General features: G+C 47.9%; 1 protein-coding gene across 2 annotated transcripts in view; it reads left to right on the forward strand.

The window, feature by feature from the left end:
* The window catches only part of ELFN1 (extracellular leucine rich repeat and fibronectin type III domain containing 1), a 177043-nt gene extending 154513 nt beyond the window's left edge, over positions 1-22530 (forward strand). The window contains exons 3-4 of one of the 2 annotated variants that reach the window (XM_030579042.1): positions 12423-12512; positions 18741-22530. In XM_030579042.1, the coding sequence (XP_030434902.1) occupies positions 19227-21617 (2391 nt within the window). In that variant the 5' untranslated portion in view covers positions 12423-12512; positions 18741-19226 and the 3' untranslated portion in view covers positions 21618-22530. The remainder of the gene's footprint in view (positions 1-12422; positions 12513-18740) is intronic. The other variant, XM_030579041.1, reaches the window with a different exon arrangement.
* Positions 22531-22868: the final 338 nt, after the last annotated feature.

Consider the following 22868-nt stretch of genomic DNA (forward strand, 5'->3'; position numbering starts at 1 on the left):
ATGTATCCAGGTGCACACAAAAAGAATGTAAGCACACACAAGTGTGGATTTTATAAAGTGCTGTTCATTTTTTTCTCTTCGCAATGATGAACGGACACCACACCCAGTGAGCATCAACCCCCGGTTTCTCTGAGGCGATGAAAGGCCCAGCATGGTGTGCAGTCCAGGCAGCAAGGGGTGCTGCACGAAAGCGTTTCCCCTCCTGCTCAGAACTCCCACGCTCAGTGTTCACTGGAATGTTTGGGTGGTTTGCAGCTCCAATTTGCAAACGCAGACATTTATTTCCGCTTAATTAGGAAAAAACAGCACCTGGGATCCAGTTTCTAGCTCCAGCTCAAAGTCAGAGCCTGACAAGGGAGCAGGAAGTGAAAGTGTGTGATGGAGATGGGGGAAGAGTGACAGCACGACTGATGGGAAGAAGAAAGGAGTGAGAGGAGAGAGTGCAGGAGAATGAGAGAGTTAATGGCGAGCAGAAACCAGGAGGAAATGCTGTCACAGAGGAGAGGTGCATGGTAGAAGGGAGAGAGAGAAAGAAATCAAGTGGAGGACAAACAGCAAATGAAGTCAAACGGAAGGGAAAGACAATAGGAAACTGTTTGGGTGAGAGAGTTCTGAAGCGATGGGAAGCTGGTTATTCAGCAAGTCAGCTCATGAAAGTGGCGAAGGAGGAAGGAAGAGGGAAGAGATTCCGACTGAGGAAGCCAAGCCATGCAGAGATGGGCAGGGTGGGAGCCCTGTAGAGAGCAGGGTTAGGAAGAGGACATGCGTTTCTTTCCTGAGTGAAGCTTCAACTCCTGTCTAATAGAAAGGTCACTGCAACATAGATTTGATTAGCAGATAAGCATAAATCATGGCCAACTCCTCCATCTTCATGAAAAGGCCCTGGCTGGCACCATGTGCTGACTGTGTGGAGGCCAATAGGCAATGAGCTCAGGGCTGTGCTTCATTTCCTAGACAGCAGGTGCCCCTCTTGCCAAAAAACACCATCAAATTGGCCCCTGTGCTGGCAGACTCAGCAGAAAGGCCCACGACTGGGTAGACAACTCTCTCCCCTCCCACTTCTAGAGGGGCCTCTCCAGGTCTGGAGGGTGGCATAGAGCTGGGTGAATAACATTTTTTTTTTTTTAGTTCATTGGCAATTTCAAAAAGTCAGGAAAATGAATCATTTGGGGCCAGCCCCAAAATGAGAATTTTTGAAATTTTCAGGGAATCCAAAAGTTCAAAACATTGTTTTGAGTCAAACAAAACGTCTCGCTTGGACTGAGGGCACAACCATTTCATTTCACTTTTGACCGCTTCCAAAGGTTTTTTGACTTTTAAAAATCAAACTAAAGAAAAGCTTGGAACCAAAAGTTGTTTCAAACCGAAAATAAATAAAAAAGTTTCATTCTGGAAGCGTCGCGAGGCAACACTTGGATTTTTTTTTTAAACAATTTGCTGTCTGCGAAGGCAAAAGCCACACACAGTCACAAACGGGTCTGATGCTACACAACCTGCATTCTTTTCCAAAAAAGAAGGTTTGGACCCCAAAATTTCTCCCAGCTGTAGTGTGGGGCAGCATGAGGAGCCCTTCACTCCCACGAACCTGTCTGTAGCTAGACACAAGCCATCCACCTCCAGCACTGTCCACGAGACACCTTCAGCACCGCAGCCCCATCCCTGTTATATTTTCAGTTGTCCCAAGATGCCCTCTGTGTCTTTGTGGTCCCTCCCCTCCTCTGAGGCCTAAGGATGGAGCCCCAAAAGGGAGCCACCCACTTCTTGGCAGTTGAGTAGGCCGACGCCTTCCACCAGCCCTGAGAATGTTCCCTGTGCGTGTCTCCAAGCAGAGTGTTGCTTTCGGTGCTGGGTTTGATAGCACCGTGCCGTCTAATTCTGCGCCTGTGTGCAACCTTCCATCCCGAGGAGAAGGCTGCATTGCACTAGATGAATGTTATCCTTCCCTTTAATATCTCTCCTTTATTGTTTCATGCATTGGCCCCGGGATGTTTTATCGCACTGAAGCACATAATACAAATGAAAAACAAAAGGGGAAAGTTTGAATCGTTTTTAATATATTCATCCCAGTGCAGAGGAACGATGAGCCGTCTGATTAAATCTGTATGCTGGAGTTTATTAAACTGCCATGGCCTCTCTCCTGCTCTCTCTTTTAAGCAGGGACAGTATCATTAAAATGAAGACGCTCTCCCCCCGCCCCGCTGCCAGTACCTGCTTAAGGCCAGCTCCACGCTGCTGCTGCCTTGCAGCCATTATTGAGAGGCCTTGAGAGCTTATGAATGAGCCTGCTCGGTTGTGATTTTTCCCAGCAGCTGGAGAACAGAGGTGATTGACACCAAGGTGGACATTGCTAGTATGCCCCCAGAGGGCTGGGAGGGCCAGGAAGTCACCTGCCAGCACCTGATTAGGATGCAGAGAGAATGACTGAGACAGACAGCGCCAGGAGAGGGGCTCATGACAGATGAAAGGAGGCAGAGAGCAAGGAAGGAGCATGGGCCAGTGGTTGGAGCGGGGGACTAGCAATGAGCAGCCAGGCTCTGTGCCTGATGCTGCCCATCACTCACTCTGTTATTTAACCGCTCTGTGCCTCAGTTGTCCCATCTGTAAAATGGAAGTGTTGATAGTTCTCGCTCCTCGAGGGTGTTGATTAATGCTGGGTGGGAAATAGTCTCCCCATCCTGCAAAGCTTATTGAGCTGTCAGAAAAATTCCCATTCCACATGGGGACAAAACCAGGGCCTTTTGAAGTTATTGGTGGCAAGGGCTCTAACCTCGGGTGTGAGAGACCAGGTTCAAGGTCCTACTCTGAATCAGGCAGAGCAAGGAACCATCTTGGTCGTCCACATCCCAGATGAGTGCCCAAACCACCACGCTAATGGCTATTCTGGAATGGAGGTGTCTCTCTCTCTCTCGCTCAGCAATTCCATCCTGGACCCGAAACACCTTCTCCAGTGACAATGTCACAAAAGTGTTGCTGTCGACAAACCAGAATTTTCCAGTGAAAACATGTTTTGTCAGAAAATTCCTGCCCAGCTTTGGGCTATTGCTGTGTCCTGAGGAGATCAGATCAAAGTAATGTAAGTAGCACTGAGCCAATGGACAGACCCCGGCATGTAGGATCAGATGCTGCTGTTGGTCTGAAAGCCCTGTCTTTATCTGGAATCTCTCTCCTCCCTCTCCAAGTACTGAAGTTCATACCCAGCTGTTCCTCTCTCCCAATACACAGGTTTTTCTTGACACTCACCCCATAATGCCACTCTGGCTTGCCCAGCCAGAAGGTCTCTCAAAGGCAAGGTGAGGTACTGCTGTGATTGGGCTCTTGGTCCCAGCAGACCCAGGGAGTGAGGGAAGCAGGCTCTGACGGCATATGGCAGACCTGAGATTCTGCCAGCTGACCGCTGACTCTGGTTCCTCTGCTGCCCTCTGCGAGGGGTGATTCCTGTGCGTTCTACAAGAACAGGCCCCGTGGATTGCACCAGCCAGAGTTACTCCCCGCTGAGGGAGCAGCTCACAACGCAGGTTATTCATAGACATAGCAGTTCCAAAAGGCCAGTAATGCTACTCCACCTCTTCCCCCTCCACAAGCCTTCAGAGGCAGTTAAGTCTGTCACACACAAGCGATAACAGTGTTAGGCCATCTAATCCCTCCTTTACTTGACTTTGGGTTATTTTGAGCAGGAGATTAAAGGAGATTATCTGCATCACCTGAGATGCTGCACTTTCTATCTCTGCCCCCTGTCATCAGTTCCTGAGGGCCTGGCTCACTACCTCATAGAAACCTCCTCGCCCCCTCCCTCTGCCCCCCCCCTTAGGCCAGCTGATATCCTAGTACAGTCGTGCACCTGACTGTCTGACACTAGCACTGGTCAGCTAGTTAAAAGACTTAGGCCAGGCTCCTTGTCATACCGGCTCCAATACACAACATGGCCCTTGGCATCTGTCCACTACCCAGCACTTCATGTCGGGCTTGATGGGAAGCCGGGCTTGTGCAATGGCTCTGAGACAGGGGATGGGAAACGAGGGAGAACCCAGCTGTCACATCTTGGCATTAATCAGAATTATCTCTCTCCAGCAACTCTCAGGAAAGAGCCAGCAGCAGCAGAGGGACTGGAGCAGAAGTTTCCATTCTTAGGGCGTTTGCCATTCAGGTCCAGATCAGTCTGATGGGCCCATCCCCCACGACCTACAAGACTCAGGCTCTGTCTACACTGGCAACTGAACAACAAGGCTTTTGTCTTTCAGAGGTCCCTGAAAGACAAAAGTTTTGCTGACGACAAGCGCTGGGGTGAACACTAACACCGCTCGTTGGGGGTGGAAGATTTTTGTCGGCAGGAGAGCCAACAAAGAGCGGCTACACTGCGCGCCTTATAGTGACACAGCCATGTCGCTAAAAGCTGCGTAATGTAGACATAGCCCCATGGACGGTCCCAGCTTTGGCAGACTGGCTAACTCAGGGGACGGAGGCCAGCACCCAGAGGCTTTTAGCACTTGGTCACCAGTTCAAATCCAGCTCAAGTTGACTGTGGTCAAAAGCTGTGACTGATGGCTATTGGATGTCCTGTGTTTGGCTCTTAGATAGTGAGGAGCACCAAAACAGACAGGCAGGTATTGGACTCAATCCAGTTCTCATGCAGTTGGCATTAATTGGCACCGCCACAGTAAGGAGACAAAGGGATGTGGCCTGTGAATTCCCCTCTGACTCCAGACAAGGGTCAAGGCACTGTGGCAGGGCAGGATGGGGTGTGGCCCATCTGCTACCTTGTTGTGACCATTACTAGGGGATGTAGGCTCTGGGATGGGGCTGGGAGTGCAGGAGAGTACTCTGGGCTAGGACTGAGGGGTTTGGAGGGTGGGAGGGGGATCAGAGCTGGGGGAGGGCTTTGGGGCACGGGAGGGGGTCAGAGGTGCAGACTCTGGTCAGGCGGCTCTGTGCGCTGCCATGTTCATAAGTGCCACCCCTGCAGCTCCCACTGGCCATGGTTTCTGGCCAATGGGAGCTGCATGGATAGTGCTTGGGGCGAGGGTAGCATGCGGAGCCCCCTGGCTGCCCCTACGTGTCGGAGCCGGAGAAGGGATTTGCCGCTGCTTCCAAGAGGCATGGTATATGTGGAGTGGGGCAAGCCCCTGACCCTGCTCCCCAGCAGGAGCTCGAGGGCTGGATTAAAACATCTGAAGGGCCAGATGCAGCCCACGGGCCATAGTTTTCCCACCCCGAGCTACAGAAATGGTTGTCAAATGGGATAAGACCACATTCTCTGCCCAACAGGAAAAATCCTACCTGACGACACCAAACCACTGAGAGCAGAACTACTGGTTCAATGTGTTGGTAGTGAGCATTTACCCTACTCTGATGAGACCGTTCTCAGGTCACTAAAGCGCCAGTTCAGCAAAGCACTTAAGTACGTGCTTAACGTTAAGCACACCCTGAAGTCTCAATGACCTCAATGTACTTTGCTGAATCAGGGCCTAAACTAGCAGATCCAGTGACAGGGCACACAGAATTCAATTCTCCTTCCCTTTCCAAGGCGAGAAACAGATCAAGACTCAAGCATGAGCATCCATCAGGCAGCGGTAACTTTCCCCCAAAGCAAACACATGTGCGGCCTGCCCGCATAGACACGCATGGCATGCACAGACCCATGGCAAGCACACATCTTCATGGGCTGCTGTTCTTGTTTCAAACACCACTAGCCTAGAATCCATCTGCCACCCTGGAAATTAATAGCAATCATTAAACAAAAGGAGCTGGCAAACGGAAGCCCGAGGTGAAAAGCAGCTCTTTCTGCCAGAAAAAAAATTAAAACTATTTAGACATACAGCAAGTCATTTATTACTGTGGAATCCTCCCTCCACCTGGGGTTGAAATCTATGATTTGTCCAAAACAGATGTTACCCTTTTAGCAGTAGATTATTAATGATAAACTCCATTCCTCCAGAGAGAGTGGGTGTTCTGGGTTAGCTTGGTTTTTAAATCTTGGGTTACCTGCATATGAAATACTTATGAAAATGATCAGCATACTGGGCATATCCCAGTACCTTGTCCTGTAGCTTTCCACCTCCTTTGGAAGTTATTGTTACCCAGCAGGGATACAAAGAGGCATGGAGTGTGATTCTCCTCTCTATTATGCATTTTTTGTAGTACAGTAAAGGTCCTAGCCAAGACAAGCTTCGGTGTGCTAGGCACGGTACATACACACAGTAAGAGCCAGTCCGTGCTGTCCAAGAGATTACAGACTAAATAGACAGGGCAGACAATGTGTAGGAGGGGAAAACAGTACAGTGAGGTGAAGTGACTTGTGTAAGACCATGTGGCGGAGGCAGGACTAGCTCTCTAGTCAACTGAATCCCAGCCCACCAGCCCACACTGACTTCCTGTAGCAGCGCGCCCACCGCTGGTTGAGGTATCGCGAGCATTTCCTATACAACCTCATTTTTCAGAGTTTTAACTTACACCAGACCGGCGTCCCCTAGGCTGGAATCTGGCACACAAATGGCCACACTTTCAGCAGGCCACTGCTTCCAACCTGACTTTTTTGCAGGTGTGTTGGGTTTGCGCCCTCAAGATGGGGAACCTTGCATGCGGCTGCCAAGCTATGAGTACCCTTCAGCACAGCTGCGTTCACAGCTAACTAATCTGCATCAGCAAAGGTGGGCTTTCCCCCCCGCCTCCGTACACAATTAAATATGTTCTATCTCAGCCACCTTGCTCTCATCCAGGATCCAGGACATTGGCAGAAGCGCTGAACTTCAACATCCAGACCAGACAAGCTAGAGATGCAAAGCTGGGTGTCATCAGCAGACTGGAAACCTCTCAGCCCCTGTCGCCTTATGACCCTGTACACACACGGAACAGGATGGGGCTGGCACAATCCAGTGCAACTAAGCATCCTTCCTACAAGCTAGGCACGCAATTGCACAGCAGCCCCCGACCTCGGGCAAGAGCACAGGGCTACCACAAGCTCTGAGTAAGGGGCAGAGCACAGTTGTGCAGCCTTTGGAACAGGACAGAATCACACGTCAGCGGCATAAAGTCACAACTAGGCAGGTCTGCCCAGAGGATTCAGGGGGGCTGGGGCAAAGCGGGGCAGCTTATACTGACCGGGAGGCACTCTGAGTTGGCATTGGTGGTGGCATTTTGGTGGCTGGGGGCCCTTCAGTCGCTCCGCGTCTTTGGCAGCACGGAAGGGACCCCCCCCGCTGCCAAAATGCTGCCGAAGACCCGGATCGACTGAAGGGCCCCCTTTCACCAAAATGCCGCTGCTGCAGACTAGGATTGACTGAAGGGCCCCCCCCGCCACCGAAATGCCACCGCTGCAGACTTGGAGCACCGCTGGATGAGGAAAGGGATTCTTGGCTGGGGCCTGGGGCAAATTGCCCCACTTGCGCCCCCCCCCGGGCGGTTCTGCAACTAGATCCCTGCTCACACTTGCTCCCGCAGGGGAAGTGAGCTGAACTAGCCCTCTCCCTAGTACCATTCACTTCCCCTTATGTGCTGGCAAGTACCTGTATAGGGGGGTAGGTGGGGGGTAGAGTCAAGGCACCTCCCTGCCCCTGCCCGTCCACCCCCCACCACCAGTTGGCTGCTCTTCTCCATGCTGGAACCTGGGATGCAGGTAACTTATGTAAAGGAGTAAAAGTGAACCTTATATTTTGTTGTTCCCTCATATGGGGACACATGGGGGCTCATGACTTACCCCATAATTTGCAACTCTGTCCTAACATACACAATCATATCTTTTGCCAAGGAGAGGGTGGGGAGACTCAGTCAGGACTTGACTAGTAAATATTTAACACAAGGGAATTCTTTTTTTCTTCTCTTCCTCTACCTAATGGTTCACTATCAATTTAGGTCAGCCCCCAAAGGCAGGTTTTTGTAAAATGCTAAATATGATGGTGGGTTGGATTAGCAAACAGAACAGAAAGATTTGAAAAGAAGACAAAAAAAAGTGTTTGTTTTTTTTTAAATTTTCCTCTGCAGCTTTAGTCCAACACAAAACAGAATAGCATTGTGCTAGCAAACAAAACCCAGACAGTGAAACTTCAGCTTATAGTAAAGTGAACTAGACTAGCACAAGCTGAATGAAACACACAAAAGACAGCAAGAGCAAGACAAGTAAACTAGCTGTCTGCAGTTCTTTCAGTTATAATAAGCTCCACGGGTATTAGTAACACAGGAAAGAAGTTTCTTAAGTATTATTTTTATCATGACTGTATCCCTTTAAGGAATTAATTTCGTTTCCCCAGTTGTGCCTGAGTTTGGACCTTGGTATCAGATTCTGTCCAGGATTTATATATCTGTTTGTGATGCAAGATTTTTTTGTTTTTGTTTTTTCTTTTAAAGTAGAACATTAAAAGGACACCATCAACTTAGAAATCAGACTTTGGTCTGACACTTTTGTTACAGGTAACCCTTGATAATACTAGAACTGAAAGAGATTAGCAGATTTAAGATATTTCAGATTGCTTCCTTTGTGTATTTGTTAACACTTCGTCTATAATCAGTTTCACTGTTTCCCCTGTATAGGCACAAGGATCCACACCTATGGATCCAGTTGTGGGATTACAGCCTGTGTCAGACAGTTTCCCCATATCCTATGGATCTTTCACTCAGCAAAAAAGAGGAGAGAGAATCACTTTGTAAAATACTAGGAAAATGTGATTATAAAAGTCACACACATTTGCAGGACAACTCAGGGGCAGATATAGGACTGAAATCTGCTTTAAATTTTTTTTTTAAAAGTTGACTAGCTCTTAATATTTTAGCTCCATTGCCAAAATCATTTCTGACCAAAGAGACAAGGTGGGGGAGGTAATATCCTTTATTGGACCAACTTCTGTTGGTGAGTGAGACAAGCTTTTGTAGCTCACACAGAGCTTTTCTTCTGAACAAAAGCAGACTTTACTGTCAGGAGTGTGAATGATTCATATGGGCCTTTTACAAAAGAATAGATTTAAAAATTCAAGCAGTAAAAACACTATTAAGTAACAGCAAAGGTTTGAGCGAAGACGACAGCACAGAGAAAAGGGACAGTTTAGCTTCTTTCACCATGAAAGAACAATAGGGCATTTGTTCCCTTGTTTACCTCTTAGCTCGCTCCATTGTACTGAGGCATTGGAGGAGCCTTAAGTAAATTGCCTTAATCTTTATCATTGTGTTATTCTGGGGGAAATATTGGGGCCGGTTCACCACTCCATTACTCCAGTTTTATGTCTGTTTAACCTCAGTAATACTTTAGAGTAATGAAGTGGCAAATCAGGCACATTATTTCTAAATACAAGACATGTCTGGTCAATTTTAGGGGAATTCTCCCCTATTGAAAGATGTTTTTCCTTTCTGTAAATGTTATATCTCCATCTCCCTGATTAGAGTTCTTGGCTTCTTCTCATCCGCTGAAAACTTTGCACCTTCCTCTAATTCTTTTCTTCTTATGTTTATGTTTGTTGCTTCTTTAAGGGCTGGCTGCTCTACCCTAAGCTCGATATGACATTTACTCTGCCCACTGTGATATTTCAGGAGGTTGGTTTAATGCACAGGTAACCAGCTGGTTTTAGAAGGTCAGTTACCCAGGAAGACATCGGAACACTGCATATTATTCTACTCAGTGATTTGCAGCTGTACTATCTAGGGCCGCAATCTTGTTAGACCTGGAAAGCTAAGCAATGTGGGGAGGAATACAGCAGCATCAATGACTGCAGATGTGAGCCGAGAAAATCGGCATTTCCATTGCCTGGGAAACTGCAATATTTTGACATTTTTTCATCCTGATTTGGAATGAAAAGTTGAACTACTGATTTTTTCATGGAAGGAAAAGTTATGAAACATACCCATGCAGAAATGTCTAGTCATTTCTAAATGGAAATATTTTGTTTTGGTGCCTCATGGGAGTTGTAGTCTAGCCAAGGAGAGAATGGGGGCATGAAGCATCTGAACTTCAACTCCCATAAGGCATTGCAGCACATTAGGCAGATGCAGTTTAATATTGCGCTGACCCAAAATGAAATATTTAGTTCAGAAACACTTCAGCAAAATCAAAAAATTTTTGCTGAAAATTTTGATTTTATGGAAACTTCTGTGGACTGTACCCTCCATTGTGGAAAGGGACACGTTTTGAGCTCCACAAACTGGCATTCACTAGGCCTGATTCTCCACCACCTGCCCAGAGTGGAGTCATGGCCACCATTCCAAATCAGACTGGAAGCGTTTGACCTCCGCTCGGCACTCATTTCACATGTGTCAATGACAGTCCAAAATGCCAGCTCTTCTGAACTTCCAATGCATCGAAATAACCCACTGGGCCATATATTGCCCTCAGTCTATATAGAGAGCACCTGCTTGTGTCCATGGCACTTCTGCATACGGACCAAGGGCAACAGAACTGGCCTGTCTCTGTTCCACCTCCCTGCTGCCTCCACCTCTCTAGCCCCTACCTCTTCTGTGCTCCTCCCCACAGTCTCACTAAAAGCCTTCTCTCGTGCATCAGCCTCCCTGCATCTCTCTGCTTCATTGCCTCTTCATCTCCCTTCAAACCTCAGCTGAAAACATATCTTTCCTCCCTTGCCTCTACCTCTTTAATAAATAATAGCAGGGAGAGAGAGTGAAATTGACTGGGGAATGCTATTATCTGACTCTGTGAAGCATTTGGGGATCAACAGTACTTAATTTGTAATGAAAGAGGTGCTCAAGCAATCTTTTTACTTTCATAACCGATACGGCAAACTCAGAGGTGCCGGGGCTATGAACTGCCAAGCTTTGAGGTGCCGGGCCTCAGCCCTGGCAAGCCCTGGCCCAAAAGCCCTGGGGATCAAGTATAGATGGTAGGCCATGAGGTTATGCTTATAAGAAGCACATGGGATCTTTTTCAGGGGAAAAGGCAATACGCCGTGTTTATTGAAGATACAACAATTAGCGTATGCATTCACACACACACACACACACACTCGATGTTATACACCTCTACCCCGATATAACGCTGTCCTCGGGAGCCAAAAAATCTTACTGTGTTATAGGTGAAACCGTGTTATATCAAACTTTCTTTGTTCCACCGGAGTGCACAGCCTCGCCCCCCGAAGTGCTGCTTTACTGCATTATATCAGAATTCATGTTATATCGGGGTAGAGGTGTAGTTACCAGTCCAGAGTCCGGATCAATCTAGTGGCCAGCTAGGTTGATCATGGGTAGGTAGGAACTGGGTTCTCTCGGTCATGACACGATGCTCCGGGGACGTCTTGGCAGGACGAACCCAAAGTTTCATGGCACAGCACCCCGTTTATATTGTGATTTTCCTTCACTGGGACCAATGAGTTTTTTACCATCATGCTGTAATGAATTGTTGTTCGATGAGTGCTCATTTTCTTAAATTGTGCTTCTCATCCTTTCTCTTGTTCTTTCATCAAGTCTCTCAGGGAGTTACCTCATACTGGTTTTGATCACAGCTATCTTGTCCCCATTGGTAGGTGCCTGTCTCATCTTTAGAGTCATCAATCTGCCCTCCTCTGACATTTCAACAGGAGCGTGTTGCAACCTCCTGGCGCCCTTGCATCTGTCTCCGGTTTCTCCCTAGAATATCTGGTTCAGTGATGGCCTTCACACTTATCTCTTAACATCCATTTCTCATTCACACACAAAACAGAATTAATTTACACAGAACATTTTGAACCGGAACATCAAGTTGAAATGCAAAAGAAAAACAATCACGGCATTCTTTTATTTATTTTAAAATGCTAAACCTACAACAAAGTAGTGACCCTCAAAGGTCTGTTACTGCCTTGAAATCCATCCAGACACAGAGAAATGCTGGCTGATGCATCTCTACCAATGGCTGTTAGGCCATTCCTTTCTGCTGCTCAAAAAGAGTGGCTGGCAGGATATGGGCAAATCATAGATCAATACATTTAATACAAACTACATTATTATCCTGTTGTTCTTTATCCTTCATACTAAATTATACAAAATACAAACATAAAATTCTACTAGTACAATGATGCAAACCAAAGCTGTGCCGTATTGAGCTCTTAGCAAGGAATCCAAATGCTGCCTTTGTACGGAAGAGGAACCTGGATTTGATTGGCTTGGGCACCTTTATTATTCGATGGAGTGGCAATGCTAACCGATATCACCAGGCAGGAGGAGTGTCAACTGATGCTGGGAATATGAATTAGAGGAAACCCTGCTTGGGAGCACTCTTTCTGCACCTGACATATACGGAATGGACATTAAGCCATTTAGGAGAAACTTCATCATTAATAAATGTTTTCTCTGCCATCTTAGAGCTGTCTCCTCGTATTATTTTACACATAATGAATAGCTTGGGTTCATTTTAACATTTGGTCCCCGTTAGCCAAATTTTCCCTCTCCACCTCTTTGCATGATTAAACATTTATCATTTGTAATGTATCACTGCCGCGTCGCTATTGCTCTCTTTTTAGTGCGGCTCCTTCATTTATTGATAACCTGACCTGTGCGACTGTGAAAGAGGATCTAAGAGAAGCTGACATATGGCCAGATGGAGTCAGAAGGTAGGGAGGCAAACAGAGGTATGGAAGAAAGGATATGCCAAAGAGAGAGAGGGAGCGCGCTAATCTGGCTCTTTGCCCCTAGTCAGTAAATCTAATCCACAGCTTGAAATAACTCATTCAGTAGAATAATTCAATTAAGAAACAAGTGCCAAAGACTGCGTGTTATTAGATCTGCGGCCCAGATCCCTCTCCCCGCCACTCCCCTCTCAGCTGCTTTGTTTATTTCAGTGATGGCTCTCCTTGCAGCTGCTACTCAGGTCTAATTTACTGATGCCATAAGTCAGGAGATGGAAACAAAATCAAACCACCCTGACACTTGTTTCTAGAGCCTAGGTGATGCCCCTTCAGTCTCAAGAACTCTGGTTCTGGAGCTCTAGGATATCAGAAATGATGAGTTTGATGCTCTCCACCCAGTCCCTACTTGTAACCACAAACCACAGCAGTCCCTGGTTGTAGGAGGTGCCATTGACAGGGATGTGTAAAGGCCCAGGCACAGAATAATAAGGGTGTTGCAGATCAGGACTGAGGAGCAGCAAAGCTGTGTGTGGATCCAGGGTGTATCACAGGTCAGGAGTGAGGTGCATCAGCAGAAGGGTGTGAGGGAAATGTACCGAGCTTGTTTCCTGGCTTTAGCATTCCATTTTCTCAAGCACCGAAATTAAACATATTCCCTCATAAATAGAAATACAGCAGTATCCATGCTTTGTTACCTGCACTGAGTAAAGTCCTCCTGAGACAAGCTTAGCAGGGCTTCAGCTGTTTTCGCTAAGGAGCTTAACAGCTGGTGTCTCCGGGTTAGACTTTTGGCTGTGGTAATGTACAGGACTTGTTCACAGAGTCCATCTGCAAGCTGGGGGACTGTATGACGTGTGCTCCATTGGCTGACCACCAGTTAGTAGATAGCCAAGGTGTCACTGACAACGTACACCTGACAGAATGAAGCCATATTAAACCAAAGGGCAAGACATCTCTGGTGTAGATTAAATGAATCATGTCAAATCAGTGGGTATTGTTATCCCAACCCTAGGGAGACAGTGTCTTTCTTCCTTTTTTTTTTGTTTCTTTATGAAAATATTTTATTTTTCTGGTTGTTTTTTACATTAGAAATGCAAGTTTTTTCTCCTCTGTTTTTCCTGGAAGACTCTATGGATGATTGCAAAAGTGGTAGAATTGTGATCTCACAAGTACCAAGAGAGTGAAAGAGGAGTCGGCCAGGGTCAGGGAGGAGGGACATATTAGTCAGGCTGGTTAAACCTGTGGAGATTTTGTTGTTTTTTTTCTCAACACCAACTCAAACAGCAAGGAGCAAAGATCACAGAGTGAGATTCAACACCCCGTACCCTTTCAGTGGAGGGCTTACTTCCCCAGGCCTCCAAGGAGATCTCCAGCAAAAGACGGCAGGTGGAATATAACAGAACTGATTACTAGTTGGTGGAAGTTGGTGGGGCCGCCTAGACTATGAGCTATTTTACGCCATTTTACGTCAGCTGAGAATCCAGCCCACTATTTCTAAAGGAAGAGCAAACGGAAGGAAATGCTTCTTGTGGGAAGAACAGCCCAGGGCAGAGCAGAAACTGAACACTTATACACCTTCTTTATCCATTATAATAAAACAAAATGAGTAACCCTTTGCAGGTCTCCTTTAACTGCTTCCTTTCTAGTGCAAGATGCTCTGTCCCTCGCCTGACATTGGATCCCACCCCAAAGACAGTGTCAGGAAGGACGCTCCCAAGTGCCAGCAAGATGAGCAATTATCTTCTTGGTGCAAAACAGCAAAGCCTGTGTCTCAGCTCCCTAGTCATGTCCCGGCAATCTAATAAAAAGGGAGATTAGCCCTTCTTTCCTGTGTTACATCTCCTTAATGCTGTCATTTTATTCATACTTTGCAAAGCAAATAAACCAGCAAATTGCTTGCTTTAATGAGCGGGAATTAAACTCTGCCGCTGATAGAATGCCTTTTTCCGTTTCTGTTGTTGGAGAGAACTCAACTGAGAGGTAGCACACAGGCAGCAAAAGCAAACACCCAGCATGAGCATTACTGAACCTGTTCGAGTCACTTACAGTCAGCCTTCTGCACCCTGGTTAGGAGGGCAGGCTGCATGAGAAGGCACCTTGAGGTCAGCTGTGTTATCCTCGCTGTGGTCTTGTCTCCACTTTCTCCTTCCCTGGAAGCTCCTGCTACTATAGCCAAAGTACAGCTCCATGGGCCACATGCCCCAGGGCTGAGAGATAAGCCAACATGGAGATCCAGAGCTGAACCTCTCCAAGATTCAAGGGCTGGGTTCAGAGCCACTCTGGGGGATAGATCCAGGCTCAGACATCCCCAGAGTTTGAGGGTTCCGCTCAGAAGCGCTGGTTTAGGCTGAAGTGGGAGCTTGAAGATAGAGGAGGCAGAGACTCTGCCCACCAAAGAGAAAGAAGGAACTAGCCAGGACTCTTCATTCCCTGCCCTGATGTCCTGTGTGGTGCTGCTGTGTCATGGGCAAACAGTGGGGAGTGAAGGGATATTCTCAGTGTATATGGTCAGGTTGTGCCTTTAATGCACAGGCCTGTGTGGGGGCAGTATTGTGCTGCACCAAGGCAGCAGGAGCTCCAGGAGGTATTGGGTCTCAGGGAGGTCCCAGCACACAGGGGTGGGGATGGGGAGAGAGCACCCACCACACCACCCCTTTGGAGTGTGGCATGGCTGGGGGGGGTGCACTTCTCACACCGTTCTCGGGGTGGCTTTTCCCCAGGGAACAAGTGAGCGATCTCTAGACATGGGAAAGCAAGGAGCTGCAGTTGTGGCTGGCAGCCGTCCATAAATGGAGCAGAGAAGGCTCTTAGGCCAGCAGAAATCTAACCACATGAGTAAGCAAAAATCTAAGCCTAGTCAGCCAACTGGCTTGTGAAGCACATTAAGAGCTTTTGGGTGAAAGGTGTCATATACAACGTAAAGAACATCAGTCATGGCTTCCAACCCCAACTGGGAACAAGCTGTGAGCTTCTCTTCCGAGTCTGCTTTGTATCAGGAGAGGATGCAAAGGGGCGGTGCAGGGCTTACAGGGTAGGAGATGGACTCAGAGAGGAAGCCCAGAGCCCACATAACATGTGAACAGAGATTACGTTCAGTGGCGTGTGTTTACAACATGAGCTCCAGATGAGAGCTCCCCATTTTCTCATCAAGGGCTCCAAGCTCTTTACTTCAGCCTCCCACCACCGTGTGAACCAGGGAAGTAGTTTCATTGTCCTCATTTTACTGAAGAAAAAATTGAGGCATGGAAAGGTTAATTGACTTGGCCAAGCCCACAAGGGATACAGTGGCATATCTGAGACTATCATCTACGTGACTCCCAGACCTGTGCTGTAGTCATTAACCTCTGGCTCCTTCCATTAGCGAAGGGAGGATGTAAGGTGTTTGAGGCTAATCACTGAAACACCCGAGGGCAGAATTCCATTTCCATTCCGTGCTGCATCCAAGGCCTAATCTACACTAGAAGACGGTTGCTGGCATAGTTATGCTGGCAAACTCTCCCAGTGCAGATTATACCACCATGCACCAAACAAAATAAGCTTTACCAGAAAAAGCACCTTTTTTGCTAGTTTAACTGCGCCCGCTCTAGGGCTTTCACTGGTATAGAAATGTCACAAAAACCGCCCCTAACATTACTAGATGGACAAAAGTTTCTTGGATAGACCTGGCCTACATATGGGACAAGATGGTCAGTAGCTTTTGGCTTTCTCCAAAGACATTATCAACATCTCTCCAGCTGGGGGGACTTGTGGCTGGATATTCTCCTGTCACAAACAGCTGAAGTTTGAGCAGATTTTGTTATTCATGTAACGTAAAACAAACCGTTCCATTTTGGAATATTCATTGTTCGCTATTCAGTAAGGACAAAAACTGTTTCACTGCTCATTATTACTGGCCTGTTTACCAGGCTATAAAGTGTGACTGGTTAACAGGGTCTTCAGCTTTGAAAAAACATTCTGTTTCATATTCTGTGAATCTGAGATGGAAAATAAGGGCCAGATTTCAGCGGGACTGCTTTCAGCATCAGGTCCTGCTCAACGGGAGGAGGCAGAATCTGGCCCGAAATTCCCACAGTTGCCATGTTTCATACAACTCATCGACCTGCCCCACCCGCACAGAGTCATATAGCTACCCCAGTGCTGGGTGGGAGGAGGGAAAACAGACTGGATTAGTTAGAAGTGCACGTTAATGAGTGACAGCTCCACTGCCAGACAAGTCCTAGGGAGTAATAGCAGCTTAATTTTTCAATCTGTTATTTCCTAATATCTGGGAAAGGACAGGCCCACGCAGCATGCAGCTACCCTGGGAAGAAGGCAACTTCTTGCTCTCCCATGCAACCAGGTTCTACCTGCATGGATCGGATTTGGGTCTGAAAGCCAGGCAACTTGCTGGTTTCTTGTCCACTTGTGAGTTATGAACCAGTTTGTTGGCTGCTTTCAAATGACCCAGTTGTCATTTCCTAACACCCAGGAGCAGAGGACCTAGCCAAGCCTAGGCTGTAGACTAGCTTTGGTGCGAGTATAATAGTGAGCATATGAAATCCGGGGAGCATGTCTGTTCCTAGGGGCAACCACCTATGTGTTCTGCAGAGCCCTTGGTGAAAGAGAGAGACTCTCTTCTGGACCCCCTTCCCTCCCGTGTGGTTCTCAAGATATTTCACTGTGTGGAGTTTCAGGAAGTGCTTCATGGGCCGGGGGGGTGGGGTTTCCCAGACAGCAGCGTGAGTACTAGTGTTCTAGCTGGCAAATATTCACAGCAACCCTTGATCGCACTCTGAGCCCCAGGCCCACCCTACCTGAGCCCCGGGTTCCAGATTTGGTAAATTTTGCAAATGTGACAGAAGAAGATTCACAGGAGATAAATTCACAAACTACCACCCACATTAAGGCCCAGGACACCCCACTACTTACCAATGATGGCTTCACCAGGTCCTGGTAGATTCTGTTCTTCCTCCTACTGTTTCCTGGGATGGAAGATTTCCAGACATGGCTTTGGCCCCACCAAATCTCAAGGGCCAGCTAGGTGAGCCAGGAAGCAGCTTTCTCACCCAAAGGTCAGCAGTAAAGGGAAAGCCTCTTTCTCCTTCAAGAGCAGTAAGCTCAGAGGCGGTTAGTGACCCATAAGGCACAACACACTAGCTAGTGAGTCCTTCAGGGGTAGAGCTGGTTTCAAAATGGGATTTTTTCCCACTGGAAATTTCAACTTTTTGTTCAAAAGCTAAAACCTAAATGTTTTTGGCCAAAATCTGTCAGAAACTGAATAAATCTCCAAATTTCCATTTTCCAATGAGACACCATTCTTCGAGGAAAGCAGAGACACTTTCTACAAACATTTTCCTTCACTCAAAAACCCAGAAAACATTTCAATGGAAAATGCTGAGGAGTCCTACTAAGAACTCTGTAGCAAACGTTAACAAGGAATTCTGAGGTTTTCCTTAGCACTGTGATGTCACTGGGATCCCCAGAGGGTTCCCTGTCCACTCTCCTGAGTCTTATAGCAGAGACAGCTATAGTGGGTGAGGAAGGGTCTCTCTTTGCCCTTTGCATATGTGTTAGGCTACTAAAAAACTGGGCGAGTGACCACCTGGAATTTCCTCCACTCCTGACACTGAACATCCAAGGGAGGAAATCCTGGAGACAGCAAAAGGGGGAGGAGGGTTGGAAGTCACCCCCCAAAGACAAGTGTGATGGGGAGTGGTGAGGATCAAGATAGTGGTGGGGCTCGGATGTTCCCTGGAAACAAACATATCCTGGAGTTACTACCCAAGTTCCTAGAAACAGCTTAGAATTCCAGTGCTCGGTTTTATCCTAGGTACCAAGCAGATACAGGCATAGTTAGAGAGAGGCAGAATTTGAAAGAAGCCTCAACCTGCATCCAATTAGTGGGTGAAATGCTGCCATAACTGAGGTCACAAATGCCAGGACGTAGATGGCTAACTACCAGCTTTTTGCATACAGATGTCACATCATTAGACATCTAAATTCCAGCATCTGTGCCCAAAATTAACTGCAGGCTCAATTATGTGTACCTCCCCCCGCAAAGAAATAAATAATGGAAGCCATGTTAAAAAACCCGGCGCCTAGTGCTAATGGAAAAGCAGGGCTTGGAAAGCCAGCCCCATCGCTGCCCCAGAAGCTGCTGCAGTGTGACAAATTCCCTTAAACATTATTTTGTCTCGCTTTTGTGTTTTTTGGTTTTGTTTGGTTTTTTTGCAGGTGAGCCCATTGACCAGACAAGGGCGCTGAGAGGGACGGACGGACGGACAGATGCACGGAGAGGCAGATGGAGAAGAAGCCTGGTGCCAACCTGGAGATGGGCAGCAAAAAGAAAACAAGGAGAGGCACTGTAGAAAGTGAAAGAAAAGCGTGTCTCTAAACCAGAGGGAGTCCCCTTCCAAGTACCTACCCAGACCCGCCTGACTTCAGTGGAAGCCCGACAAGATGCCAGAAGGGCCAATGACATAGGATCGCCCCCTATAAGCCTGTGGTAGTGGCACCCTGTGGGTGGTCACTGGGCAGCTTGGACAACGAGGTGCTCCTTTTCCTTTGGACACTTCCCACTGGATCCAAACCATGAGGAGAAGGGAGAGAAAAGCGAAGGTGCCCAAGGAACATTAACCCAACGCTTCCCTGCTTTCCAACTCAGCACCCCTCCCCGCTTCCAGCAGATAAGGAAACTCCTTCTCCGCGTTGCCCTTCCAGATGGCAGGTCGTCAGTGGGCAGTGACGTCAGCGCTGTGCGTGTGCGTGGCGGCTGTCTCTCTGCTGCACGCTGGCGGGGTGCGGGCAGACTGCTGGCTGATCGAGGGCGACAAGGGCTTCGTTTGGCTGGCTATCTGCAGCCAGAACCAGCCCCCCTATGAGTCCATCCCTCAGCAAATCAACAGCACCATTGTGGATTTGCGACTGAATGACAACAAGATCAAAAGCGTGCAGTACTCCTCACTCAGCCGCTTCGGTAACCTGACATACCTCAACTTGACGAAGAACGAAATCTCCTACATCGAGGATGGTGCCTTCTCAGGACAGTTTAACCTCCAGGTGCTGCAGCTTGGCTACAACCGCCTGAGGAACCTGACCGAGGGAATCCTCCGGGGCCTAGGAAAGCTGGAGTACCTCTACCTCCAGGCTAACCTCATTGAGGCAGTCACCCCCAATGCCTTCTGGGAGTGCCCCAACATAGTGAACATTGACCTGTCCATGAACAGGATCCAGAGACTGGACAGCAACACCTTTAGGGGCCTGAACAAACTCTCAGTCTGTGAACTCTATAGTAACCCCTTCTATTGCTCCTGTGAACTCCTAGGCTTCCTGCAATGGCTGGAAGGCTTCACCAACATGACGCGCACTTATGACCGCATGCAGTGCGACTCCCCGCCAGACTACACTGGCTACTTCTTGCTAGGCCAAGGCCGGACCGGTTACCGCAATGCTCTGGGCATGCTCTCCACTCTCTGCACTGGCAGCTCCTACACCATGATACCTCGCTTTATCCCACCCAGGTACCAAGTGACCACAGCTCCGTCAGAAAGCCCATGCTCTGAGGAAGAGTGTTTCTCCGGGGACGGCACGACGCCCCAGGTCTCCCTCCACACGCCCATGGGTGAGACGGAGATGCGTCCCAACATCCGGGTGAAGCATCTCACCCACAACTCGGCCACGCTGACAGTGCAGATCCCGTACCCGTTCAGCAAGATGTACATCCTTGCGCAGTACGAGAACGGCTTCTCTTCTGTCGTCACCAAGCTGAAGAAACAGAAGGAGGACATTGAGCTGACTAACCTTGTAGCACAAAGAGACTATACCTACTGTGTGGTCTCCCTCCACCACATCTTAAGGTACAACCACACTTGCCTCACCCTCTCCCCAAACAAAATGAGCAGAGAGGACCCAGTGCCCACTCCCTCCACTGCCACCCACTATATCATGACAATCCTGGGCTGTCTGTTCGGCATGGTCATTGTTCTGGGGGTGGTATACTATTGCCTCCGTAAGAGGCGTCAGCAGGAGGAGAAGCACAAGAAGGCAGCTGGGAGCATGAAGAAGACCATCATCGAGCTAAAGTATGGGCCAGAGATGGAAACAACCAGTATCACTCAGCTGTCCCAGGGGCAGATGCTGGGTGGGGAGACAGTGACCCGCATCCCCTACTTGCCCTCTGCTGGGGAAGTCGAGCAGTACAAGTTGATAGACAGCAGCGAGACCCCCAAGGCCACCAAGGGGAACTACATGGAAGTGCGGACAGGGGAGCAGCCTGAGAGGCAAGAGTGTGAGCTATCCATGCCGCCTGACAGCCAGAGCTCCGTGGCTGAGATCTCCACCATCACCAAGGAGGTGGACAAGGTCAACCAGATTATCAACAACTGCATTGATGCCTTGAAATCAGAGTCCACCTCCTTCCAGGGGGTGAAATCAGGGGCTATTTCCACCGCTGAGCCTCAGCTGGTGCTCTTATCAGAACAGATCTCTGGCAAACATGGCTTCCTGTCCCCTGTGTACAAGGAAAGTTACAGCCACCCGCTGCAGAGACATCACAGCATGGAGGCACCTCCCAAACGCTCCAGCACTTCCTCCAGCGGCTCCATACGGAGCCCCAGATCCTTCCGCTCTGAGGGCTCCGGCCACAAGTCAGAAGCCAAGTACATTGAGAAGACATCCCCGACCACAGACACCATCCTCACTGTGACACCAGCGGCGGCCATTCTGCGAGCAGAGGCCGAGAAGATCCGACAGTACAGCGAACATCGGCACTCTTACCCGGGCTCACATCAGGGGGAGCAGCTTGACAGCTTGGGTGGGCGTAAGCCCTCCATTCTGGAACCTTTGACCAGACCCCGCCCCAGAGACCTGACCTATTCACAGCTCTCTCCCCAGTATCACAACCTGAGCTACAGCTCCAGCCCAGAGTACACATGCAAACCATCACACAGCATCTGGGAGCGCTTCAAACTCAACCGGAAGCGACACAAAGACGAGGATGAATATATGGCGGCCGGCCATGCCCTGCGCAAAAAGGTCCAGTTTGCCAAAGACGAGGATCTTCACGACATCCTAGACTACTGGAAAGGTGTGTCTGCCCAGCACAAGTCCTGAGTCCTCACGCAGCTCGTGACTTAACAATAACTGGACCAAAAGAAACCCACAGCAGCTATTTTTATCCAGACTGTCTTTCAAACAAACAAACCATAAATTATGAGAAAAATCTATAATTAGTCTATATAATATATGAGAGAGAGAGACATTACAAAGATCTCATGTTTATGAGATACGCACCAAATCTGAACACAAAGGGACTTAAAAAAAACAAACCTGTGGAGTGAAAAAAAAGTTTTGTTTTGTTTGTTTTATAAAAAAAAAAGAAAAGAAAAAATATATAAAAAGGAGTGGAGGTTGGACAGAGATTTCAGGTCTGGAGTATTCCAATGTTGCATCGCATGATTCCCTATTCCGTGATTTTGTGGATCCTTTGTGTACAGTTTGTCTTCTTCTTTCTCCTTCCCTTCCAAACAAAACAAAACAAAACAAAAACCAAAAAGAGACCAGAAGGAGAAAGTTCCTTTGGGCTTTTTGCAAATGGAGTCTTCCAGCTTAGACTTTCATCCAGTCGAAGGCTCGTTCATGTGTTTATTCACTGGGAGGTTTTACCACATGTTGCATTGTAAACCGAAGTTGTCCTACTGTACAGAGAAAATTTCTATATTTGCAATGTTTGCTGTATAACAAGAAAGAGAGAGAAAAAATATTACATCTACTAAATATATATATATATATATATTCACCTGTTTGCACCAGGTTTTAATCATGGATTTTAGACAAAGAGGTTGGATTTGATTTGGAGGGTGTTTTTGTTTGTTTGTTTGTTGGGCGGGGGTTGATGCTGGTGTGGGAGTTTGGAGGGTAGGCGTTGGTTTTTTGTTTATTTTGTTTTTTTCCTCCGGTGAATGTCTGTGTCTCAAGTTCTGATTGATTCCAAGTGCACTACGAAAAAAGGCACATTCTAATAGAAAACCAGCGTCCCTCTCATTATTCCATTCAAGTGATGGGAGCCTACCTCCTCTAGGAGCTGGAAAGGGGACGGGAGTGGAGGGAGCTCTCTCTGCCCATTTGGTGCAAACGACTAGTCACCATTTGATTGCCAAATAAACACACCAGTCTCTCTCTCGCTTTCTCTCTCTTTAGCTGGATATATTTAGAAGGCAGTGGAAACTCTGAACATCAAATGGAACCCGTCTCTGTGGGAAGGGGCAGTGGTAGCCAGAAGGTTAGGGTAGGGGTAAGTCATTGGTACTAGAGTATAGACTGATTTTTTAAAACCAGGAGGAACTATGACACCATCTACTCCGA

This window comes from Gopherus evgoodei, chromosome 10 (assembly GCF_007399415.2).
Source record: "Gopherus evgoodei ecotype Sinaloan lineage chromosome 10, rGopEvg1_v1.p, whole genome shotgun sequence".
Taxonomy (NCBI): Eukaryota; Metazoa; Chordata; order Testudines; family Testudinidae; genus Gopherus; species Gopherus evgoodei.